The following is a 27,876-nucleotide window of genomic DNA, read 5'->3' as shown; positions in this document are numbered from 1 at the left end:
CCCAGCACAGAAGCCTCCCTAGGTCATATATTGGATATATTATCTGGAAAACATATTGAATGCTGCTCTAAGATAGGTCTACAATGCCCTGGTTGCACACAGAAATGGCTGTTTTAAGAATAATGAAAGGCTCTATTTCCCTTTAACCATAGAATTAAAATACTTATCACCATACGTTTGATATTACTTCCAATAAGTACAATATTTATTAAACATATCTTCAGTTGTTTTGTTACATAGTGTGCAACAAATTACAATATTCTGCAGCCACAAATTATATGCAGAGTATGAAGAAACTATTAATCAGATAGTGTAATCTTTCCATTTATAACTCTACAAGGAAGAACTAGCAAATCAGATCTTACATATAACATCTCACTAAACTTTATGCATGGAAAGTGACAGACAATGGTTGTGCTGTTTGATACAAAATGGCTGAACTTCATCTTCAGAAGACTAAACCTGACATCTAAACATGCCAATAGAAACATCAAAACAAAATATATTCTAACCAACCACGGGAAACAGTCTGGTATCAGGAAAGCAACAAGGATTACACACATTATTTTATAAACCAGCACACAAAGGTTTAAAACGGTTCTGAAAATGAAGTTAGCTGTCTTGAGTCAAGGGAATAAAAAAAAAGTCAGTATTGACCATTTACAATCTCTGACCTTTGTGGAGACGGTAAGAATCTGTTGTAGTGCAGCTACATACAGTACAATTCAGGCAATTTTGTTTTCACTTGGGTTCAGATTGCAAATTCACTGCTGTGAGAAAAGGACGGAGGCAAATTTTAGCAGCAACCTCCACCTGACTGCTTGACCGGAGTGCTCTGAATTTTAACATTGGACTTTTCTGCACCACCAGCTGTTGCTCCAGGACCCATTCGCTTTTTAATCTCAGCTGCCATCGTCATGAAAGATTGTTCTACATTCGTTGCGTTTTTAGCACTGGTTTCCAAAAATGGAATTCCAAGAGAATCAGCAAATTCCTAAGAGAATAATAAGGCATAATTAACACTGAAAAATCTTTTTCAGTTAGTGCATTTCTATCTGAAATGGGCAGAAAGGAAAGACTAAGTTTACTGAATCCAAACAGACACCACATGAATTGTCATTTCAAAGTATTCTAGCGCATATATTTTAAAACAACACATATTTTAAAAGCTAACATGGTTGTGGTTACTGTAGGACTCCACGCCCACGTAATTCAAATTCAACACGTTCAAATTCACTTTGAAAATCAAACTTTAAACATACCTTTGCTGTTGTGTAGTCTACTACTTTCTTTGTGGTCAGATCACATTTGTTCCCTACCAACAACTTGTTGACATTTTCACTGGCATAACGATCTATTTCCTGCAGCCACTGTTTAACGTTATTGAAGGACTCCTAAGAAGACAGACATTTTTAAAAATGACAATACAGTTCTGGATACAACTGCTCTAATGAAGCAAGTAATAAACCTAAGTGTCTTTCTTGACCTAAGAAGAGCTAATGAGACAACCCTAGCTACAAAATAATGCCTACAGTGCTGGCAAAGAAGTAAACTGATATATTAAAATGACTATCCATATCTAAATAAGAAATTAGAATTTGAAGGCTTGAGGATGAAAATATACCTTATTTGAGAGGGAAATATTTCTCAGCACCAAACTAGAGCTCAAGCAAATTTATAAATTTTAATTAAAATTTGATCATCTTAGTTTATGAACAAGACCCCACTATTAGTAGAGATGTCAAAAATAGTAAATAAATGGGTCCAAAGTAAAGATACTTATTTTCTTTTCCAGTCATATTTAGGAGAGGAAATTTTTCATTTTTAAATATTTCATGGTAATGACTTGAGATTTTTTGAAATTAGTACTATTTCTTCCTCCTGTTGATATTATTCACCTAATACTTCTAGTGGCCCTGAATCTAAAGCCTGTGATTCCAGTTATGTCCTAATTAACCATGATTTCATAGTTGAGGTGAGACTTAACATTTGCTATAAGAAAAATAAATTCTAAACGTTTATCTTTTTATTAGGAAATAAAAGAACTCTGAAATTTTCTTTCTGATCAAAAGAACAGTTAGGGGCCTTGGACCACATTCTTCACACTACCCCTTCTCAACAACTACCTTCAGCTACCTTCTCTCAACAACTAATCTTCAGATATTCACTGTCCTCTTAAAATCTTCCTCTAGCTCATCCTATTTCTGAACCATTTCGGCAATTCTAACAAATCTAATTGCCACGCAAATTTCTGTCAATATTTAACACCAAGAACACAGTATAAACCAAATAACCTACAGTTCCCTATAAATTATGATACGAAAATGTCCAGTTGATAAATATATCCAGAGTCCCTTGAAAGCAAATGTAAAACCGATTACTAAATTTTCTATTAAAGAAAATAATATGAAATTTTGGTTGACCGATTCATTAGCTACCCAAATAATGAAGGGAAGAAAAATAACAGTGTACCTGTTTTTAAAAAACACTTTAAAACAAATGTTTATGCGATTCATTTATTTGGGAGTGGACAAAGTTTTCTGCCATATAAATACTACTGATGGCTTATATGCAAAGCAAAATAATCTGATATTTATCAAATAGTAACTTACTTCCTACTTTGTCATTGTAACACAATTTCCTCCTGGAACTTACCTGATCTGTCACATCATACACAACTATGATGCCATGCGCTCCTCTGTAATAACTGGAGGTGATTGTTCGAAATCTTTCTTGGCCCGCTGTGTCCCACTATTATAAAACAATCAAGAAATCCAAACAATTCCATTAAGAGTTGGGGAAAAGGGCAGGAGGGAGAACAGTTTAGTTTATATAGTTATAGAAATGACCAGGATTTGATATGGAAATATTAGCTCTCAATGCTCATACTACTAAAGTGCATGGTAAATCAACAAATACATGAAGGTCCAGAAATAAAGGCAGTGCCTACACTTTAGCTCATGGTAATGCTACCAATATTATAAGCTCTTTGAGATTTGGAACTCTGTCATATTTTTCTTATTCCCTACAGCCCCCTTAGCACTGTGTGAGGCATTCAGTATGAATGGAGAAACAAGCTTGACTTGATTATGAAGGCTACTGGCCTAACTAACCCCTTTAACAGCATACTCACATAAGACAAAATCATTTGCTAGCACATTTTACCATCATGGAAAGCACTGAAATGACCTAACTCAAGTAACTACTTGTGAAGATAACACTTGAACCATCTCTGGAAAGGTATTACCTTAATCCTAGGGAAAACAATGTTAAGGAAGATGAATCAAAATACTTTTATAAAATTCATTTTAAGAGCAATATGCCATATACTTCAATCATTTAGGTTCAAATACCAAAAACAAATGTTTATATCACTACATGAAAGGTCTGTGTTTTAAACAAATTATTAAAAATAAAGAGGAAAACTCAATCTTAGATTGCAATGAGAATTTTGTTTAAATTGATCTTAGACAATGGCCTCAAAAAAAAAATTGTATCATTAGGACAGCTACCTACCCCACTAAAAGGTAACATCTTGACTGATGGGTAAATAAATAACAAGTTACTGTAAAAATAAGGGGGAAAAAAGAGGGGGGGGACCTGAAATCTAAGACAAGTGGAGATTAAAATGCAAGTCTTTAGGGGGAGTGAATTATAAAGTTTTGGAGTATATCTGTGAACTCTGATCCCCACTAACATTTTAAATGGCAAAATTTTAAAAATTGGTTCAGGAGCAGTCAGTGAAATCACTTTCTTTTCTAAGACTCAGCCAACACAAGGCTGTTAAAAACAAGTTGCAATTTTGGGGAAATTTGAATGCAAAGTGGATATTAGATGATATTAAGGCATTAGTGTCAATTTTGTGAGATGTGGTAATGGTTACATAGTAAAACAGATGTATACTAAAGTATGTTTGGAGTAAAATCTATTGTCTGTAATATACTCCAGGAAAAAAATAATGAAGCAAATAAAGTCAACATCACTAATATAAAACAATCAAAAACAAATCACACCTTCATTACCTTCTTTGTTCAAAGTACTAGCTTGAAAGCTCAGAACACTATCAGTAAAGAGCATCAAAGTCTTTCAGAATATCTTTGGAGAAGCATGAGCTTTGGAGTCAAGCCAACCTGACTTTAAAACATCAAACCTAGTTTCCTAGTTAAATAACACTAAGGAAAGTCACCTAAGAGTTTCTTCATCTATAAATCCTAGGTCAGTCATTCACCTTATAGAATTCCTAAATGGGTTTAAAAGAACTGTTTGTAAAATGCCTACTAGCACAATGGCCTGACTATAGAAGCTACTCGATAAAATATTATAGAAATGCTTACATTACACCAGGCACTCAGAGATTTGAGGTTACAAAGATGAATGAAACATAGCCCCATAAGAGATCTCATTTCAGTGGGAGAGACAAACACGGGAAAATCACTTACCCTGTGAATATGAGGGGTAATGATTATATACAGAAGAGAGTTCTCCCTTCTCTACGCACCACTAACTCCTTACACAAAAGTAGCACAAAAAAAAGGAAGAAATTATTTCTGAATAAATGTTAAAGAATTGTAGCTAACTAAGCAATGGCATCCAAAGAGTAAAATTTCTGATGTCTCCTTGCCACTCTAAAGTTTCCTGACTCCAGTACTAGCAGTACTTTCCTTGCAATTGATCACCCTTTTTATATAACCCCTCATAATCTCAGAGTAACTCCTTTTCCCATGTTTGTCTCTCCCACTGAAATGGGATCTCCTCCTAGGGGACTGTTGCACTTACCTCTGTAACGTCGAATCCATCTAAGTGCCTGGTGTAATGTAATAAGCATTTCCAATGCTTCATCAATGAATGAACAATCACAGAAAGACTCCTTCCATGTTGTGAGACTGAACACTGTACCTGCCCTGCCCTGCTGAATGTTTTGTAATCACTAAGTCTGATAAGAATACAGATGGCACACTTGAAAAGGAAAAGCATAAAGAATAATTAAAATATAGATCAACACAAAACATTTTGAAAGATCTAGAAAATTTGGAAGGGTAACTCAAGCCAATTAAGATGAAATGTAATGGGATTAAAAGTAAAATCTTGCATTTAAATTTAAAAATGAAAGTCATTAAGTATAAGATAAGGCTTTTAAAAAAAATTAAGCCCAAAGCCATTAGTTCCAAACTAGTAGATAAGCAGCTATTGAGACAGAAAATGTAGTAAATTCAGGTGCTTGTTTTTTTATATCTTTGAGTGGATTAATGATGACAAAAGGCCACAAGTCCTTGAAGTCCAAGAGAGGGGCAAAAAAAAATTCAGAGTCCAATCGCAAGAGGATTTATCTCATGTAGTTCATACTGGCTGGACTATTATCTCGTACTTGATTTTATGAATCACATTTTAATAAAAGGCATGTATAAAATGCAAGAGTAACTCGAATTATAAAAGGTTCTGAAAATATGCTTACAGAAAGGAGTAACAGAGGTTGTGATAAGATCAATCTAAAGGGCAGGCTGCCAACAGTAAAGGAATTAATCTCATTCAGGCAGCTCCAAAAGGCAGAGGAATAAGAGACAGAAGTTAAAGGAAACTGGCTTCAATACAAAGAATAATTAGAGGTTATTTATAAATGGAACTATCTTTGAAAAACGGTGAGCTTCCCAAAAATGTTCAAAGAAAGACACTAGATAGGGAAATTCCTACTGAAGATGAAAGAAAGACTGAGTAACCTATTAAGATCTGTCCCAGCCAAATGAAAGTAGCATATTTGCATGTTTTACAAATATACACACAACTCTTACAGAGACCAATGATCACACATAACACAATTATTTCAAATCAGTAGTTAGAGGCTAGGTGCATCTTTCTGAAATATTCTTTATGGTACCAAGTATAAAGTTCTACATGTAAAGGGGAAAAAATCAATATGGTCAGTAATCAATTAACTGGTTTTAAGTATTTCACGCTATCTATGATAATTATATCCTTGGCAAGTCCTCATTTGGAGTATCAAATGTGTTTACTTGTATTAGAATCCACAATTCTTTTGTAATGTACCTTCTTCATCAGAGTCATATAAGGGAACAACTAAATAAAAATTATCAAACGTCCATTCGTCTGGGTATATCTTATCAGTAATATTTGTGTGTATATATATATATATATATAGTAGCGCCCTTTATCCGCCATTTTGCTTTCAGTGTGTGTGGTTACTCGCAGACAACTGTGGTCCAAAAATATTAAATGGAAAATTCCAGAAATAACTTCAAGTTTTAAATTGCATGCCATTCTGAGTAGTGTGATGAAATCTCGCACCTGCACAGTCCATCTCACCCTGGACATAAATCATCCTTTTGTCCTGCATATCTACCTGACTTCGTCTCATCGCATAGGCATTGTGTCATCTCTTATTATCACGAGAAGTGTGAATACAGTACAGTAAGATACTTTGAGACCACTTTCAATTTTTTATTACTGTATAATGTTAAAACTTTTTATTAATCTCTTACTGTGCCTTATTTATAAATTAAACTTTATCACAGTTATGTAATGTATAGGAAAAAACATGGTACATATAGGGTTCAGTACTACCTGTGGTTTCAGGCATCCCCTGTGGATAAGGGGGGACTACTCTACTACCTAGAAGTTTACAAAGGGCTTTCGTACACATTATACACAGAGCTACTAGATTTCCTTCTCACAAGTACCTTATGAGTTAGTAAATCAAGTATCATCACACTCATTTTAGAGATAAACAGTCTCAGGAAAAAAATTAAAAAGTAAGTTAAACCTATGACCCTCTAACTAATGAATATCACAATGAAGACAATAAATCCAAGTTTTCTGACTCCAAATCTGGAACTCCCAGTTCAGTATAATACCAGTTCCATGAAAACAACAGTCACTGGTTTCCTGTTACCTCATACCAATAGCTAGCTCTAAAAGATACCCAGAGATTAATATTTTTAAAGACCATACCTATGTCCACATTGGTAGTCTCAGACCCATATTAACGTGCTAACAACTGAACTCTTACTACTGCCTATTCTTAATTTGGGGTTGAAAGGATGGGTTCAAGGGGGCCAGAATGGCACAGGGACACAAAATACTGAAGACAGCTATGGGTCACTTTGTTCTGCTAATAACTGTGGGCAAGTCATTAAAATTTTCAGCAGCCATTTTCTGAGCTGTAAAACATGTTAGAAAAGCAAAGTTCTTTTTCAGTAAAATTCTATGGTTGGTACATACTATCTAATGAATACATCAGAACTCAGTAAATACAGTTGACCCTTGAACAACGCAGGGGGTGCCAACCATCAGAGCAGTCAAAAATTTGCATATACTTTAAGTCTGCCCTCCATATACTCGGATTCCCAATCGCGAGTTAACCCTTGAACAATGCAGGTATGAACTGTGCTAATCAACTGAACTTCATGGGTTAACAAAAAAATCCAGGTATAAGCGGATCCACGCAGTTAAAACTCACGTTGTTCAAGGGTCAACTAAACTCTTGAACTAAGCCACATACAAAGAACCTCTCCCCAGATTTCTTTCCATGTTCCATTGAATTCAGCATAGTAAAAGACATAAAGAAGATGCTCAATATATTTCTGCTATAAAAGTACACTTCAACTTAGATCCCATTGATAAAAGCATAAGAAAAAGACCTAGGACCAAGTTTGACTTAAAACATGTAATTTCTCTGCTTTATGAACACAAACTTCAATGAGGAAGGTAATCTTAAAGAGAAATCATTTTTAATTTAAACAATTCTTATTCTACCCCTCTACCACAGATGCATGATTTTTAAAGATATTTTTAACAATAAAAAATACATTCTAAATTTACCAAAATAATTTTTTAAACTTCTAGTCCAAAGATTACTTACAATTTGAAGCTTGATTGTTTTCCCATCTAACTCTATAGTTCTTATTTTGAAATCCACACCAATTGTGCTGATGTAGCTTTCTGTATATGTATCATCCTGAAGGGAAAAAAGTTAATGATTCAAATTACTGTTCAATACAGTAAAAATACAGTAAATAATGTTAACTTTTATCTACTAAGTTGATAAAGTTTATAAGACATAACATGTTGAGAACAACTACACCATTCTGCTCCAGTACTCAGTTCATATACTGATTATAAAGTACTATTCAAAAGCTATTCTTTAATTTTCCAAACTTTTTTTTTTTGGCAAATTCTTTACATACATTATATAGAAAAAGACTGTGTATTTTCAATGATTATGATTTCCTAATTGCTAATCAGTGAAAGTCTTGCTCCCCCTTATCCTATCCAGTTTATTTATCACAAAGCAATGATCAAATCACTCCCAGATTTAGAAGTCGGTTTTATTTTCTAGTTACGACTTTTAAAAATTCACATAATATAAAATTTACCCTTTTAAAAAGTGTACAATTCAGTGGTTTTTCATATATTCACATGGTGTGCAACCATCACCACTATTATCACCCTGAACACTTTTATCACCCTGTGACGGAACCTTATACACAGCAGCAGTTTCATTCTCCATTTCCTCTTCTTCCCCTAGACCCTGGAAACCACTAATCTACTTTATTTCTCTATGGATTTGCCTATTCTGGACATTTCATATGAATGGAATCATATAATAATATGTGGCCTTTTGCGTCTGGCTTCTTTAACTCGGCATAAAGTTTTCAAGGTTCATCCACGTTATAGTACATATCAGTACTTACACATTGTATGGATATACCATATTGTGTCTATTTATTAGTTGAGGGGCATCTAGGTTGTTTCTACTTTTTGGCTATTATAAATAATGCTGCTAGGAACATTTGTGTACAAGTTTTCATGTGAACAATGTTTAACCCAATGATAAACTTAAAAAATTACACCTGTTTTTCTCAAGTATCTGTTATGATATTTTACTCAGAATGGAAACAAAACTCTTTTTTAAGTAAAAATGTCTGTGAAAAGATATGTAGATTAAAAAAAAGACATGTGAATGGAGAGATCAGGCTATCACCACCCAAATCCGATGAACAATCCTAGCAAGCACAAAGCAACCACCTACAAAATACTCTGCCACCAAAGACACGCCTAAATCTAATCACACCTAAATCTATTGATGGAAAGGTTCTATAAGCTCAGCTAGTCAATACAGTAGCTAGTGACTAGTGAGAAAAAGAAACTGAATTTTTAATTTTGTTCAACTTTAAATAGCTGCATGGGGCTAGTAGCTATCATAAAGACAGCATAGCTCTGGGGCTTACTTCCAATTACAGAAACAAAAGGGACCTGAAAAAGTTTAGACACAAGGAAGCAAAGTGACAAATCTCAAATGTTGCACCATCAATAGGAAAGCCCCAGTTTCTGCAAAAAGTAAATGATGTGAAAAATACACAAAAAGGGGGAGGTAGGAAAAACTCTAGATTAAAAGACTAAGCTGTAAATCAACCAAATGGAATGTGTGGACTATGTTTCAATCCTGACTCAAACAAACTGTAATACCAACACTTCTGAGACAGAGAAATTTATTTTTTAAGTTGACAATATCAATGTTATTTTATATAAAAATGTACAGTTTGACATATATGTAAATGGGAAAATGACACATGTGAGGTCTGCATTACTACCCTCCAACAAAGAAGGGGGAAAAAGGATTAAATGAAGCTAGCGTAAAAGCTGAATCTGATGCATACATGGGATTGGAAAAAAAAAGCTCTCTTCAAAAAAAACGGTAAAATGTGATCAGAGGGAATTCCAAGCAGCTAGAGGTAACTATGCTGACTTCTCTTCCTCATATATTCACACTTGTGTGCATGTAGAATCAAAGAATTGAATTCAATTTAACAAAATGTTCCTTATCACTACTTATTTTTTAAATTATTTTAAATTGTGAATCTAGTAAATATCAGGTACTGTAGAAAGTAGAGAATAAAATAAATGCAATAAACATTCACTTAGCACTTCTACATGCCCAGTGTTTTGTTAGAAATACTTATAAATGCTGTTAGAATTCTTGTAAATCCCTAAATGACCCTTATTTGCATGCCTCTGAGTCACTGCACATGCTCTTCCTACTGTTCAAATTTTCAGTATCTCTTTCTGTATATCTCCACTTCCCAGCCCCTGGGTCACATGGAAATTTTTATTCAATCTTCAATTTTGAACCCAGGCAATACTAATTATCCAAACATTTTCCAACTCCTTGGCCAATAGTTAAGAGATCCTTCCTTCTGTGCTCCCATAGCTTATTATGCACTTCTTTATTATACCTTTTGCAGCTTGTCTTTATTTGGCAGATCCAGAAATCAGTATTTTTTTTAAATGTTTCTCGGGTGATTTCACTGTGTAGGTAGTACTGAAAACCTATGACTCAGAGCAATAGGCATCCCAAAGAGGGCTGTCTTTGAAACACAAACACCTCAGGCTATATAGCCATTTTCAGCAAGAGATGCCACATTCTTCCCACCTACCTACAATTGCTGATTCAATACTAAGAATTATTCTTAATTTTAATATTTGCCAATTTAATAAAAATTAAGCAAAATCTCATTTTAAACCTTTAATTACAAACAAAATTGAATATTTTTTCCATAGTTATTGGCAATTTGTATTTCTATTTTTGTGAACTGCCTGCTCATATATTTGCCCATATTTCTATTAGGACAAACATCCTTTTCTTATCAATGTGTAAGTGTGCTTTATATATTGAGAGAATATCATCCCTTCCTCATATATATATTTTGCTAGTACCATTTGTTTTCTAACAGTTTTATGTGCTTGATATTAATTTTAATGCAATCAATTTAATAATCTATTCTTTCCTAATTTTTTTGTTAGGGAATACTTTCACACAAGATTAAAGAATCACCTATGTTTTATTCTAGTACTTCCATGGTTTCATTTTTAATTATGATATATAATAAAATTATATATATATTTTAAATGACATTCATTAATCATTCATCTCATCAGAAAAGTCATTAAGTATCTAAGATGCTGTCAAGCTCTCAGTGCTGAATTACAAGTTTTCTAAAATTCTAATTTTCCTTTCAAAGCTTGAATTTATTATAGGCAGCAAACGCTATCAAATATTCTACTTGGAAAAAATTATATCTTTTCCCTTGAAATGACAGTCTCAGTTCATTTGAGAAAATGTCTGCCCAATATCTAGTTCTACATAACTATAGTTTGTAAGTTGTTCTTTCAAGTAAAAAATAAAAAAATAAAAAAACTTGCCTTTTTTTTTTTTTGAGATAACCAACACACTATAGTAAGCAGTGAAGTGCTTTAAGCATACTCATCATTTCTTCACAATATTTAAGAAAGAATACTCAAAGATCAAGATTTTAAAAACTCATCCATTTTTACTGTTTTATCAAAGACACACTCTTAAGTGAAATGGTTTTTTCCCTGCTATGGGTGAACAAAGGTAAATACCATGACTATGAGTACAGTTTGGGCCTTAGCACTGCCTTGCATGGTGCTAAGGCACAAGCAGTTCTACCCTACCACTGCTTTTGCATCATCAGACCAAATGTCAACACAGAGAAAGAGGCAAAGGTCTTTTTAGTTCTAAGGAATTATTTACTTAGTAAATACTAATGGCTTAGTATTATTAAGGTAATAGTTTTGATCTCATGGACCCCTCAGAGGGTCCTGATAATCCCCAGGGGTCTTTAATCCATACTCTTGAGAACCAAAGATCTAGATAGTTGAAAAGGAAAACATGCTAAATTTGAAGGCAGTTGATAAACACTATAAAGGAGACTGAATTCTATTCATTAGCTTGAAAGTCATGTTTGTAAATTTCAGCGTATGGAACACTATGCCACTGTCAAAAGTTTGTACCAGGCCCTGCTTTTTATTCTACTAAACTTTTACTTGAAGATTCATTTTCTAACAAATCACTTTTAACACAAGCCAACTATTTTCCCCTTACCTTTATTACCTATGTTAGAATGAAACACTCTTTGACTACCAAAACTATCACTCTGACTTTATAACCACACTTAGCTAAATTTATTTAAGAGAAACAGCATTTCTTTTATTTAAGACTCCAAGATATCGCTGGGGATGTATACTTAGAGGCTTTAAATATATAAATTCTGGAAGAATTTTTTTGTGCTGGATAAAACTGTTTAATTTCTTGTCTACCTAGAAAACGTACACAGCATTAATTTCTTTAAAGGTATTTCAATTTCAACTTACTGCAAATCTAAGAAGGAGGCAAGACTTTCCAACTCCAGAGTCTCCAATCAGAAGTAACTTGAATAAATAATCACTGCCAAAAGAAAAAGAATATCACATTAATAAAAAGCATATTGCATTGTAAGTTCTGCAATGAAAAAACATAGTAAAAATAATAAACAGCTCACTGAGGAAGACAATAGCTCCTACAAAGCCCATGAATGGTTTAAGAGAAGCCAAAATTGCAACCAATAGCAGAAGCCCTTTTCATGAATCACTGAACAGGACAGAATTATGTAAAAGTAAGATAGACAATGCTACCCATGATCTTTGAAATAAGTGAAATACCACATCTAAGGAAAGAATGAAAGAAACATAATATATATTCTTGGAGAACCCAAGAAACTATGCTAGATAAATCCCACTTTCTCTGCAGTATTAGAATACAGGGAGTTAACTTTCCACTGTTCTTGCCAATGAAACATAAATCTCTCCTTCAAATTCCAAGACCAAATCATTATTTCATAGTAATCCTCCAATGAAGAGGCTTTTATCACCCTTTCCTAGCATCCACCTGGAAATTCCTCCTTAAAAAAAAAAAAATCACTTAACTTCTGAAAGCCTGTATTACATATATTTTAAACTGAAGATGTGGTAAAATTAAAAGCTGTTTATACAAACATAGAACTGTGCCAACATCCTAAGCTTGTATTAAAGCGGTCTTCAGAAAACATTGAAAGCTAAGCTGTTTACGTACACTGACCATTTCCAGGCCTGACTCAGAGATCACTCCCAGAAATTCCTTCATGGACTTGAAAACAATAGACTGTCTGCCCATAGTCTCCAAAGGAATCCCTCCATAAATCCTTCCTAAGTCCCACCAGTTCTATATATTCTTTTAAGCAATTTCAAAAGGATAAAAATATCCAGAATTTAGTTTGTTTTTTAGCAGACCTGAGTTTCAATTTTGTTCTTTGTGCCTTATTTTTTTTAAATGCTACCTACTTATTAAGGTATAACCCAAATATCACTCAAAATTTAAATTTAGATTTTAATTATATTTACATGTAAGCAAGATATAAAACTTTTAGCAGTAATTACCTCTGTGAATATTCATCAATTTTTACCCAGGTTTACAGTGACATGTATTACTTAAAACTTATCCTTTGGTTATATCAATAGTATACTTATTGTCCTTAATTATAACTCAAGGAAAGAAAAAAAAAAGTGCCCTAGTCAGCAGCAAAATAAAGGTCAGAAAAGGAAATAAGAAGCTTTTAAACAAGTCATCAAGAAGGGGACTGAATCACAGGATGAACTAAATAACTAATATCCTTTCCAGTTTGAGATCCTAAAAAAAACAGAAGGGGATGATGATGGTAAAATGTTACCCTTAATAAAAGACTGATACCTAATACCATGCAGCTTTTATTAGGCAATAATAGTTGCTGATTTTAGCACTATTGATAGTTTCCTCCTTAATTAGACCAAATTCTTAAGAATGTGGAACATCAGCAATGAGTACATGTTAAGAATTTACATTTCAGGTAGCAAGAATAATCACATCATTGATTAGTACTATAGTTACTTAGTTTTAACAGAAAATTTTGACACAACAGATACTATGAATTTTACCAACTTCCCTGAGCACAGTGCCAGGCATCCAGCAGACCTTCAATAAACATCCCCCTGATTCAGCTGTACTGGACCATTACAGTGAATGACATTAGGCCACTAAGGTAGCATTCATTACCTTAGAGATGAGTTGAGTGCTCTGCTCTGCAATGAAATAATCACTGCTAAACAAGACTACAATATGAAGTGCAAGAGTCCATTTATACATGGATTAAAATTCACATTGTCTAAAGGTTAACAGTATGCAATCCGAGGTGGGGAATCCATGTATGTGGAGGGCCAACTTAAGTTATATGCAGATTTTAGACCGTGTGGGCCATGGGTGCCCCTAACCTTGGCATTGTTTAAGGGTCAGCTGTATTTTGTTCTTTCCCAAACCACCGCAAGCTTTACTAACATCACAAGAGACATGGGGAAGGGCAACCAAAGCCTAACTCACAAACTTCTTCCTTTTATTGAATACACACACCTAAAGAATGTTACTTATGCGTTATTTGCATTGAGACATTTTAAATTACCTACTACCACAGTAGCTTTTTAAAAATTAAATATATTGGGGTGACGCTGGTTAATAAAATGATATAGGTTTTAAGTGTACAATTCTATAATACATCACCCAAGGTATATATTTGACCCCCATTACCCTCTTCTATCCCCGCCCTCCTTTCCCTCTGGTAACCACCATACTATTGTCTATGTCTATGAGTTTTTGTTTGCCTTGCTCATTTATTGTGTAGTAGCTTATTTCTAAACTATTAATATACTGAATGTTCAAGAGAATTCAGAAATTTGAGGTTGCTTAAAGATATTTCTGTAACTATAATTGCAGAAAACATAGTAAAAATGTTGACAGACCATGAGCAAACCTAAAATAAGAAAGCACAAAGCCAAAATTTTGGTAAAGGGTCAAAAATAATATAGCAAATGATAAGACTTTAAATATATTTTTCCTTTATTCCCCAAGAATTTGGAATCGGTTTTTGGTCTACAATATAATTTTGACTTAAGTTAAAAAAAAAATGGATTATGTTAGCTTAGAAATCTATAGTTACAACTGTAATCACCATTCTCCTATATTAGATTATTCTAGTAAATCCTATCCAGACTGTTCCTAAATCAGAATTTCCTCTAGTCTTTTCACGTCTAATTTACTACAACACTTCATACTTTCTCCCCCTAAGTAGTCTGGAATCTGTTTCCCCCCACTCTTATGTTTGACATACTTATCTGTGAGAGTGAAGGTAAACTGGCTTACTCATCCAAAGTCTAGCATTGTGCCTTTTACAAAGCATGTGCTAATCGATCAGAAGACATTTTAATTTTGCATTTTTAATCAACCTCTTTCATTGTGAGATACAGCTAATGAATATCTATGGCCATCCTTGATGAACATTTTGAGCAAAATATTAGGGGAAAAAATGAATGGGAACATGGCATATTAAAAGGACACAGGAGCCAACCTGAAATTTCTCTCAATGGCCAAGGCAGAACAATTTGCTCCATAAACAATCATGTATTGGACTATAACCCAAAAAATAAATAAATATCCATAAGTCTACTGATATAAATGATTAAATAAGTGGGAGAGAAAAGACAAATTTTCCTTACAGGAGGATTCTAAATAATACATGTAGAAGGAATGAGAGAAACAGAAAATCACCAGCAGACCACCACAATAATAACTGCTGCAGGCAAGAGCTACCAATGAATGCTACAATTAGTGGGTAAATTGCATGGCTTCAAAGTATGTCCCCCCAAATATTTACTACTGTGGTGGTTTTAATATATGTTCACAAATTCTTTAAATACTCCTCCCTCTAGGAGATGGAGCTTATTCATTCCCTTCCTGTGGGTGTAGGCTCTTAATAGTGGCTTTCTGATAGAGTAAGGAAAGAAAAAATAGTAAATTTACAATAAGAGAAACCTGACGGATGCCACCTTAACTAAGTGATCAAGATGAACACCACCAGTAATAAGACATGTTGGTGTCATGTACCCTCTAATATGATGTGATGACTACAGTGCTTCACCTCTATGGTATCTTCCCCCAAATCCATAATCCCAGTCTAATCCATGAGAAAACATCAGACAAATGCAAATTGAGGGACACTCTACAAAATACCTAGCATTACTGTTGAAAAATGTCAAGATCATGAAAAATAAGGCAAATTGAAGGAAGCTAACATGATATAACAACTAAATACAAATGGTATCCTGAATTAGATCCTAGGACAGAAGAAAATCATTAGTGGAGAAATTAGAATAAAACTCTATAGTTTAGTTAATAATGTATCAATGTTGATTTCTTAATTTTGATAAATGTACCATGGTATTAAGATATTAATATTTAGGGAAGCTGGGTGAAGAGTATACAGGAATTCTCTGTACTATTTCTAGAATTCTTCTGTAAATCTAAATTTATTTTAAAAAGGTTTTTAAAAAACAAGGACATTAGTAAAATGAGTACAAATAACAATCTCTGAAATCTAGCTCCCGGTATTTTTAAATGTAAGAGAGATTTTTTGTATTTTCTCAAAATAAATCAACATCATAAATCATGATGGAATCCGTAAAATAAAAATTTAAACAAAAGCTGCTTTTGAGGTACAAGTATTTTTATCATCAGAGAAAACTCTTTTGAACTGCTTGAATTTATGATATCTTGAACAAGTAATTGAAAGAAGAGATAATTCAATGAGAAAGGTAAGACAGTTAAGGTGGACTGAGAGAAATTAAAGCTAAATGTAAAGGGGTAAATTGAGAGAAATTAACAGGTTTTTAACAACTGAATGGTAGGGGCATCAGAGATAATGACAAGTGAAAGATTATTTTTGTTATCAGTTCCTCCTGCAAGTCAACTCATGGTCTACTTTAGCAATACTGGAGATTCTCTATTTCCATTATTTATTATCTAAACACATCTTAATACTTATGCCATTTTTGCATGCAAGCATTAACATTTTCTATACTTTTAACGAAGTCATTTTCATGAGAGCAGGAAACAATATTCTTTTAAAAAACTACTAAAACAGATTTTGGTTCAAAATTCTATTTAGGTAAAATGCTTTCCTTTTCATGAAGTTAACCAAACTACATACAAAAATATGAAGGAGACAAATCCACTCATTTCTGAATCTAAAATGCTATTGAGAATTCTAAAATCTCAAAAGAGAATGTTATGTGAAATACATGTAAAAAGATTATAGAACATTTTGTTTAGTATAATCCTTTTAAAAATTTTGTACACACATAAAAGATCTGGGAAAAAATGGACACTTCTAAATTGTAGGATTACAACTGACTGATATTTTTCTTTATACTTTGACAGTCTGCAGTAAGTCTGTATTTAACCTTTATAACCAGAAAAAAAATAATGTTATTTGGGGAGAAGAAAAAATTTTAGTGAGGTGTTTATGATACTTTGCAAGTTCGTTCAGTTTACCTGCCATAACATAAATGATTTCTAAAATATGTAGAGTAGATCAAGGTTGTAAGCAGATGGTGCTGGCACATTCCCAGTATAGCCACAGTATATAGTCAACTTTTGGATTAAATGAGAAGAAACCTTTTTTCTTTTATGAAATAAAATTTGGATTATCAGACATAGTTCACATGTCAGTGAATATTTTACAAGAGAAAGCTGACTGACATTAACGCACTTTTCAATATTCTACCCTGTGGAAAGGTATACAAAGAAAAGAAAAAGAAACACAGTGTAAGACTATAATGTCTAGTTGTTTTTATTTAAATGGTACAAATTTCATAATGTCAGCTATAACTATATCTTTAAAATGGCCTGCTATTTTAAAAAGTTCAGTGGAAACTAAATTTGTTCTTTCATCTAGAATCAATTTACTTGTATGATAGGAATCATGTTATTTTACCTTTTATAAATGTTGTACTTGAAAACAGCCTAAAACTAAGTTCATATATCAAATTAAAAACAAAATCATGATTATGATATTATGATACAGTGGACAAATAAAATTTAATTCACTATTAAATTACATACTATTCTGTTAGCCTTTGGAGTATGGAATGATTAATAAAAACTTGGGCTACAATAATTGTGTCTGACATCAACTTTTCTTTTTTGCTCACTTTAAGTATGTTCCACAGAACACAACTCAAAATTTGACCATCAGGCTAGAGAAAAGAGGTAAGAACTTTTAGTTACTTCATATGCTTCTGCAGTGTCTGAATTTTATAGAGCGCATATTAGTTCTGTGACTAAATTAAATAAAAATTAATAAGCCTTCAGCTATAGACAAAACGAGACTGTTAATCAAAATAGTCAAAATAATCAATTACCAAGAATCTGAGAATGCAATAGTCTTTCCTCTAAATTTAAGGAAAGAGCCAAGCAATTTTTTTAAAAACTATCCCCACAATCAATGCCTAAAACTACATATTTTTCTTTGATATTTACAGACAATAATTTTCCAGGTTCTATTTTAGCTCTGTTTAGAACAGCATTCAAAAATTCAAAGCTAGAATTCTGAAAATGAAAGAAATTTTGGTAGTGCTGAAGGAAGTGGCAAGTCATACAAGAGGACAAGAGTAGAGTCTTACAACCTTTATAACACATATTTAGCTGAAAAACATGTCAAGGAAGAGGTGTAAATGTCCTCTAACTCCTTATCTTTCAAAGCCTGCACACATTTTAGAGCTGGCAAGACCTGTATTTGAATGTAGGTACAATCCCATACTAGCTGTAATTGAGGCAAGGTACTCACCACTATGAGCCTCAATTTATTTATCTGTAAAAAGATTCTATAGCATCTTCTACCACCCAATTGGGCTTCTTGTAAGGATCAGAAATAATGCCTCTAAAATCTCTAACACAGTGTCTGGAACATTGCAGAAGCACAATATGTGGCAATTATTATTTTTGTAAATAAATATTATTTTTCCTTCTTCCATCCAAACCACAAGGTAACTTGATGAAAAAGTTTAAGAGCTACAGACAAAAATTTTGAAGCTTCTGTTCAAACGATGGATGACAAAGTATCTCAGGATACTTTGGGATTATCCCAGTATAATCTAAAATAAAAGTTTAAAAATTACCAACTAATAGTTATAAGTACTATGATCACACCAGTCACAATTCTCTAAACCTGGCAACACATATATAGTAACGTGGTCCGCAATATATGCCCTCTCCAGCAAGAGAAAGACAGTTCTCTGCTTTACTTGCTTTACTCACAGAAAGACATTCATGACTTCTAAGGCCCCAAGAATAAATGTTTAAGGATAGTCAAGAGGATAGAAAAACTGAGAATGGATACAATACTTCAAACCTAAAAAAGCTTTACATGTCAACATAAAACAAGATGTGAAGGAGAAAGTCAAAGGTCATTATATAACTCACAAACCCTTTTTAACTTTTTAAAAAGATCTCTCCAATTATGAATCTTAAAAGTAACTGACCATAAAGATGTTAGTTGCCTAACTAACTGGATTAAATTTTAAATTTGTAGAAGTTAACCAAATACAGTAAACTGGAAACAGCATACATGGACTGTGAAATCACAGGTCCTTGAGTTAAAATTCCAATTCTGCTGCTTATTCTGAATGCCCTTGGATAAGCCATTTAACTCTTCTCTCTTTTCCTCATCTGTAAAAGTAGGGCACTATTTCTTCAGAGGATTAAGGGAAATAATGTAGAAACATAAATTTTCTGACTAATGGTGGGAACTCAAATTATTAGTTGTTGACCTACTGCCAGGACTAGTTAGCATCAAGGGTTCTGGAGAGTCCTCCTCAGTACTCTATTCCTCTCCAGCAAAATGAAACATAACTAAAACTGTCCATTAATAACAAATCATAGGCCCCTTTTCCAAATCTTTTGCACAGTCTATTCTGCTATCCTAATTCTTTAAAAGTATCACAAGAGTTAATTTGTGCTAATATTGTTATATTGATTATGCCTGTTATCTTCTTAACTAACTGGTAAGCACCTGGGAACAGAACAGAGTTCATATTTTATAATTAAAAAACAAAAACAGAAAAACCCCTCAACTCTTATCATATTCTAACTGATGACAGAGAAAGGAAGGGCTGTTATCTTTACCAAGCTTTCTTCCAGAGTGAAATTAGCCATGTGTGTATGTACACACATGTACGAATGTATGTAAACATATATTCACTGTAAGATTTTTAAAAGTCTATATTGAAAAAACTGTTAAAGCAGACGAGATATATATATGATAAAATGTGTAAGAAAAACCTTAAAAATGAAACCACCTGCCATTTACATATATTCTAACATTCCTTACTAGAATACAGATGTCAAATAATGTCTATATAGCACTGTACAGTTTACTCTTGAGACTCAGAACTGAGATGGAACTAATCACATTTTATAAACAGGTTCAGAAGGCATAAATGACTTGTAGGAGGTAAGTGGCAGTCTGAACTTAAACCTAAGGTTTACAACTCCAAATGCTATGTTCTTTTTATCATACCACACTCCCTCAATGATGTATTTTATATACTCAGATGATAAAAATGTCAGTAAATATGTGAAGTCTACATATAAAACCTATCAAAATGAATCAAACCATCCGTGACTAGCTCACAGGATCTGACTAAATATAAAGTGTGATTCATAGCTTAAATTAACTTAGATAATTTGTTTTAGTATATAAGTTAACTTAGCTCAAAAGAGCATGGTACGTTTTGTAGTTCAGAATTCATTAGCTTTAGTAAGTGATGAACCCAAATATTCTTCATGAGGACAGGTGTTAGCCACCAAGCTACAAATAAAGCACTAAATAATTATCCACACTGTATATATCACAAAGTTGCTTCAAATATCCTTTTATAAATCTAGCTATTTAACTATTTTAATAAATACCATCTAATCCATTTAAAGACTATATTACACTGCGCCAGGCATTTATCCTAACTACATCCATATGGACTTTAAAGCAATAAAGACACTACAGAGACAACCTATTGTTCTTAATGTGAAAGCTGATATTCTGTGAACTTAGTGTGTCTTTGTTTCAAGACTCTTGGAAACACTTCATATATTAGTATCTTAATGAGGAACAGAAAGGTAAGCATTAAAAAAAGAAAAAGAAAAGCATGGACTAGGTCATCAAAATAAAGCCATGCCCATACAAATCTCACATTTTAAAACCAGTTAGTTCAGGATACCAGATTTAAATTTAAACTCCTATCACTCCTAGGTTTCCATATTTCAAGAGTGGTAATGAACATTCTCTTTTCTCTTTTCAATCTTCTAAATCAGGCATTCTTAACTTGAGCTCAAGCAGTGTGAACAGTTTGCAACTTTAAGCAAAACATTATGAATACATATATGCACAAAGGGTGCAGGTCTTCAGGGTTCATCAGAGGCTCCTAGGTGTCCATAACCATAAGTGGGTTAAGAATAAGTGTCCTAAATCAAGTTACTAGAAAATATCTATAGCCGGAATGAAAAGGACAAAGAATAACTCCACTTAAGTACTACTGTTATTCAAATGAAATACATTCAAATAAAATCCATCACTGTTCTTGGAAAACTCCAATTACATAATTTTCTCAGTTTCATTTGTAAAGCTCATTAATTTGAGGTGCAGACTGCATAAAATGCCCTGTGTAAAGACACTAGTCAAGTGGCTAGCACATAGAGTAAGCATTGATTAAATAGCTTTATTAAAAAATGTTTCCAAAGACTGGTTCCCCTCGTGAGCAAAGGCACTCACACCAGGGGAATTTAGAAACATGTAAGAGTAGATTTAATTGGAACCTTATCACCACCTTGGATTTAATAATAATAAAGCAAGGTGTTTTGACCAACTGAGCCAACCAGTCATAAAAGTGCCAAGGAAAACTTCCATTCCCTACTTTTCCTTTGTACTCTATTTCTTCACATGTTTAAGTCAGTTAACAAACTAACAAACACTTGTTCTCTGGCTTCTTAGGGCCTCGAGACTATTTTATTTTTCCCAAATATTATTCCACCATTATCCTTTTATAATCTGAAATAGTCACAGGGTAGTTCCAAAGAAAACCAAGCTGTAGTTTTCTTCCCTTTTTTCTAGACATCAAAGAAGCAATCTAAGCCCCATATTCTAGAGAAAAACAGTAGAATAGTCTTGACCACGCCCCTCTCCCTATAAGGTTAAAAAAAAAAGTTTTGGGCATTCTGCCTTAATTTCTTACTGAAACTACAAAATGTAGTTCAGATAGAGTGGTAAAAAACATGTAAGCCACACATCTAAAATATCTCATGGACTGGCATCCTACACCCATTTTTGGTCTCTCTTTATCTTAAAACACAAAGTACTTTTTTAGCAAATCTTTAAAAAAAAGCATTTATTTAACCCTAAACATTTTCACATATTAGGAGACAAGAGTAGATAACATTAACAAAAGAAAACTATTCTTAACAATCAAAAACAAAACTTTTAACTATTACAACTGCAACTAGTAAAACCACCATGTATGTACAATCAAGAGTTGCCAATGGGAGAAAACACATACACAGCCAAAGGGCTGCTAATAGGATATAGATAAATTACTAAGATTGATTCCAGAATTAAGAAAGACTGAAACAACCAAGGAACATTACTCAGAAGCAAAATTCTCTTTAAAAGCCAACTAAAGAACTGGCAAGAGAATACTTGATTCTGAAGTTCTTCCATCTTAAAGATATTTTAAAAGAGAAACTTTAAAAGATTTATTTGCTAGAATAGATAAGAGACTGTACCATCCCTCATTTTAACTTAATTGTAATAAAAAATAATAAGAAACTTTTAAATTTAAATTATCTCTAAATGATCCTACAAGATCATCCACTGACACAAAACTCTTAAAATGCATTTTGTGGAGATTCTACACAGCTATTGGAAACTTAACCCTACCCCAAAAATTACATATGTTGATTCTCCACAGACATTAAGAAATCATATTCTAGGTAATGAAAACACTGGTTATTTTTCTTCTTTACATTTCTCTGAATTTTTCAAACCACTGTCAACACCACCAAAAAGTCATCAAGACAACCATCAAAAAGACAACTTACTTTTAGTTGATTTTCAGCTTCTAATAAAAAATCCTAGCTAAAAATTATAAGAAAGCAAGTAATGATATACTCATTAATGAAATATACTGTCAGACAGATAACAAAACTGATTAACTTGCTTTTACTTTCAAATTCTTAAGTTAAAAGATAGATTTATTCAAAGCATAATGCTGGCACTAAAAAAAAAAAGTCAAATTTCCTTGAGTCTACCATGACAAAAGAGCAAAGTTTGAAAAACTGATTAAATTTTGAGCCATGATCTCCAATGTCATCTGGAGCCATGACTTAAAATAGACACACACACACACATGTACTATAAACTTTTCTACATTAAAGAACCATAGTTGATCCAAGTAGACTATTAAAAGTTCTTTCTGCTGTAGTTAACTGGTATGTTCATGATAGGTATACATACTTTATTCTTAACACATTCCTTATAGATCAAGCAGCCAAAATGATTTTCTTGACACTAAAAAAACCCACTAGAAGCTAATGGACTAGGAAAAATGTTTCGGGTATGAGAATAATGCTAAGTATTTCTTAATCAGTGTGCTGAAATAATCACTGCCTACTTCACCACCTAGCTCAGAAAAATAAAAATTTTTCTTGAGTGTTCCAGAAAAAAGAAAGCTCTGATTCTTCCTGTCTACATTTTCCACTGTTCAGATTCCACTTAGCTGCTTTTTGTTTTTGTTTGTACTTGAAATGCAACCAAGTCAGTCATGATCCTTAATTTCTACGATAAAGAAAACCAATGGTTGTCAATTCTACTAAATCAATAAATCAATTAAATAACACGGAAAGAAGTCAGTGGAACAGCTTAAAATTTAATCAGTAACTGATATATTTCTTATTCTCCTCAGTACCAAACAAAAATTTAAAACTTAAAAATCATGAAAGTATTCAGTTAACAAAATTACCAACAGGTAATCAATCTTATGTCAACTAATATAAATCTAAAAACCTGTTCCCTCTGAGAAAACCAAACTTTCTTTTGTCAAGAACCCATCATAGAATCATGAAAGGCACTCACCCATTAAAAATTTTTTAAAAAATTAAAGTTTGGAACAAGGTGTTAAAGTAAATAGACTTATATGTGGGTGACAAAAAAAAAAAAAACCCTCTAAGAATCTCTTTACTCTATTTTCCAATTTCTCTCTAATTATTTTTATGATAACAAATTTCATTAAAGACAAAGAAACTGAAGTCAGATTGATAAAAATCTGTTTGCTAGTTGCCCTTATGACATTCCCTAATAAAATATCACCTCCTCTCACCTCAAGTAATTTCCACTAATGCTTTCCCAAACTCCTAGAAAACTAAATGCAATGTAGAATATAAATACAGTAGGCCAAGTACTGGCATACTTGATGCCAGAAAAAAATAAAAACGTGATTTCTGGATTTGATTCTGCTGAAGTCATTAATCTAGAGTACTGGCACTTTATTTACTTAATATTACTATCTTTGCTATTTATTAACCATTCTTCTACATTTTTCACCCTTGAAAAATACTCCACACTCTTGTTTCTCCAACTCTATTGCTAATAATTCCCAAACAGGTCTGTTTTCTATAAAGCCTTCCTGATCCAAAGCAGCCAACCACAACCCTCTACCCTCCTTTGAAATCCTTTTGCTCCAATCCATGCCACACATCTGCAATCTGCTATATCTACTGGTATTTGACATATACAATTTTCTATATTCCATTAAAAGCTCCTGGAGGATAAGATTATTATTCCTAAATCCTAACATGAATGTCTTACATGATAATGATGTACACCACCTAGAGTGACTGCTCTTAGAGTTTCCCAAATTCTTTTACATACACTTGAACCTCACAACTACCCTGATAGGAATACTAACTCCTATTATCCCATTTTACAAAAGGAGAAACAAATTAAGAGGCTAAATAATGTCATGGTTCTGTTCAACCAATCTTCAAGATCTATTTACAGTACTAAATATATGTAGCAAATGTAAGAAACTTCCTGAACAAGAGGTTTACAAACCTCCAGAAAGTAGCAAATCCATGAATTTTATTGTTGCAAGAAAAACTACTAAATTATGGACTTCAAGTTCAACTCTGCCCAACTATCCAAAACCAACTTTATCCTCGGAGCCCTTCATAATTTAAAAACTGCCAACATAGCAAATATGGCACTATAGAACACTATCTTAAACTTCTCAAAGTTCATAAAATTTTAATAAAAACTATGGCTACTGTTTAGTACAAAAAGGGGACATTTCAGCATCAAACCACAGTATTACAAAACTTGAAGTCAGAATGTATTTTGTAAGAGCCATGTGACACACACATGACAGCTAAACTGATGGGTAAGATCTCTTGAGGGAAATGTTTAGCAGTAAATGAGCAAAGCAGCCAATAAACTAGACCTTTAGAACGAATACTGACTTTTGCTTTAAAAAATATTCGCTCCCTCTCCTAAAGCCTTCTGACACTGAAGAGGAATACCAATTAAATGTCCTCCAATTATTTATTAATTTATATATGCAAACTGTAGGAAGACTTTTTCAAAAAAAAAAAAAAAAGCTATTAAGAAGTGCCCAACGAAGTCTTCCCAAGGAAAGTGAACACCAATTCCTAGGAAAAGTGCCAGGTGTGTCACATCTGCTGTGGTGACTTCCTGAGTAAGCAAGAAAAAGAAATGCATTAACTTTTCATGACACGTCATGGAACCTCATTCCCTATCTGCAAACATTCAAGTAGGTAATCCAAAACCTACAGATCTATCATAGGGTCCATTCGTTTCTTTCAACTTGACTGCAAAGTTTTCCTTTAATTTGGTAACATCAGAATGATGTTCCTACGTTTTAGTCATTTTTTTTTCTTGACCTACACAAGACAAATGACTTCAGTGTCCTCTAAAAAGAAATTCTCACAATGCCTAGGTTTTTAAGAAGGCAATGGGCCTGGCAAGTTTTAAAAGAACTCCAAAAAATAACGAAAAAAGAGAACTAAAAATTTTAAATCGCTTCTCACCATCTACTAATGCCCCTCAATCTCACGCAGTCCTGAAAAGCATCCATATTACCTGCAACCTGGCAAGGAGGGTGGAAGAAGACATAGCCAACGAGCTCAAGATTTACAAGCAGAGCGGGTTTCCACCCAGACGATTCTGACAGCTCCGCAGAGCGCGGGCGCAGGGTCTGACAGTGCCCTAGAGAGCTCTCTCACCCTATCCTCTCCCCCCTTAAAAACAAATGCTTCTTCAAAAGTCACTCCCTCCAAAAACAGCTACCCCTTCGACCGCCCTACCACCGACTCCCAAACGCCCCCACCCCCCTCAGCAGACTGTTCCTCCGCACCCGCCCGGCACTCAGGCTCTCTCTCCGGACCCGGTCCAGGCCCGGCCAGCTCACCCCTGTGGCCCGACCCCTCCCCGAGGCCGCCCCTCCTCCGTCAGACAATAGGGCCCGACTCCCGGACGCCAGCCTCTCCTGCCCCATCACCTTCACCTCACCCGGCCAAGGCTCCTACCCCCGCCCTAGCCCTCCTCGCCCCCTTTAAGCTTTCCCAAGCTGGCCCACGGACCCAGCCGACCAGTGCTCTACTGCACTCACTATTCGGGATTCATGCTGGACATGTCACTGCAGCTGCCGCCGCCGCCACCGCCGCCCTTGCTGCTGCAGCCGCCGCCCTGATTCTCCGCGCCACGGGTAATCGAAGGAAAAGAATGAGATAAGCTGTTCCGGGAGAGCAAACGTCTTCCCCTACTCCGTCCCCTTAGAACACAATCAGCAGCCGCCGCCACTCAGCTATCGCTTCCACCCAAAATGGCCGCCGGCGAACCAGGAAATAGGAAAGCCTTAGACCGAAGGGCCTTTACACTGCCCGGAGGGCGGTCGCGCCGCGTGGCATTCCGGGAAAGAGAGTTGCTCGAGTGTATTTGGGCACTGGAGACTGACGGTGCGGCGCGGGGGCTGGAACTCAGCTTCCCGCCAAGCCCCGCGCCTCTGGTGCATGCGTACTTGAGGGGTTGTCGCCCGCCCCATTCCCCACTCTCTCACCGACCCCCTCCGCCCTTCTTTGCTCTACTCCCCGCTGACTCGCTGGCTAGGACTTTGCTCGAACTCCCCCTAGCGGATTGGCTAAGGCGGAGCGTCCCTGGTGATGTCATCAGTGAGACGTGGCAGCCGGGCGAGTCAGCGCCCCACGGAGGAGGGGGTGGGGAGGGGCAGAGGCGGTGCTGGCTGCCGACGGACGTTGGGGGTGGGGTTGCTTTAGGCATTGGGAGGAGTGAGGAGCGAGGGGTCGAAACCAGAAAGACTGCCTGAGTGCGGAGGCGGGGAGGGTAGGGGGCTGGAGGACACGCCTGGCTGGTCCTGCTTCCCGTGCGCCTTCTGCTGGCCTGACCAGCTTGAGGCTTGAGCTTTTCGGCTGGTCCTAGGACGTCTGCTCTAAGGACAGGAGATTCAAGGAGCTTCTGCTGAAAACTGGGTATCTGGAAAACACGAAGCCGTTCTTTCAGCTTTTTTCCTCACTCACCTAAGCCCACTGGGTCTGGTTATTATTCCGGTGTTGGCCGCAGGCACGACCATTTTCACTTTTGATTTTTCACCATTCCCTTTCAGCCCTACTCTGATCTTCGCAGCATGGATATTGCAGTAGCCTCCGAGTGGACTGCCTCTGTCTCTTCTCTCTTCCGGGCAGTTTGCACACAGCCAGATTTATCTTCCTGGAACAGCGCTTCCATCACGACCCCACAACTTTCAGTGCCTCCATATTCCGTGAATGGTACACAGCCCACAGTCAACCAAAAATTCAAGGTGTTCCCTGGTATCAGCCTTAAAGTCGAATTGTACTTATTTTTAGTTGTTTAATGCTGAGCTGTTCTGCAAGATTGGAAAGTAATAAGCGTTAGAAACCTGCAATTCATCACTATATAATGCCTAGAAACTCTGGGAGTAATATTAAGGTCTTAACAGCTCTTTTTAATCAGCTCAGGAATTTAAATCTCCACTGAAGTTTGACACATTATTTTGGGTTATTTAATTACAAAGGGCAAGTTAGTTTAT

The 27,876-nt window shown here is 34.8% G+C and overlaps 1 protein-coding gene across 1 annotated transcript; it reads right to left on the bottom strand.

Annotated features, from left to right (window-relative positions):
• Positions 1-176: 176 nt before the first annotated feature.
• On the bottom strand, positions 177-26,827 carry RAB1A (RAB1A, member RAS oncogene family). Its single transcript, XM_006909544.3, has 6 exons — positions 26,422-26,827; positions 12,187-12,259; positions 7,874-7,969; positions 2,656-2,751; positions 1,263-1,394; positions 177-994 (listed from the first exon to the last, which is right to left on the bottom strand). Exons 1-6 carry the CDS (start codon positions 26,442-26,444, stop codon positions 797-799), a joined length of 618 nt encoding a protein of 205 aa, XP_006909606.1. The 5' UTR covers positions 26,445-26,827; the 3' UTR covers positions 177-796.
• Between the last annotated feature and the right edge of the window lie 1,049 nt (positions 26,828-27,876).

Source organism: Pteropus alecto, unplaced genomic scaffold (genome assembly GCF_000325575.1).
Source record: "Pteropus alecto unplaced genomic scaffold, ASM32557v1 scaffold131, whole genome shotgun sequence".
Classification (NCBI taxonomy): domain Eukaryota; kingdom Metazoa; phylum Chordata; class Mammalia; order Chiroptera; family Pteropodidae; genus Pteropus; species Pteropus alecto.
This window is presented reverse-complemented; position numbering and strand designations above follow the sequence as displayed.

Excerpts from the sequence above, each read along its gene's own strand:
- RAB1A (XM_006909544.3), bottom strand. The coding sequence starts at position 26,444 with ATGTCCAGCATGAATCCCGAATA. Across the intron at positions 2,752-7,873 it reads AAACAATCAAGCTTCAAATT|TGGGACACAGCGGGCCAAGA; the intron begins GTAAGTAATCTT and ends GTTTTATAATAG. Across the intron at positions 995-1,262 it reads TAGACTACACAACAGCAAAG|GAATTTGCTGATTCTCTTGG; the intron begins GTATGTTTAAAG and ends TTATTCTCTTAG.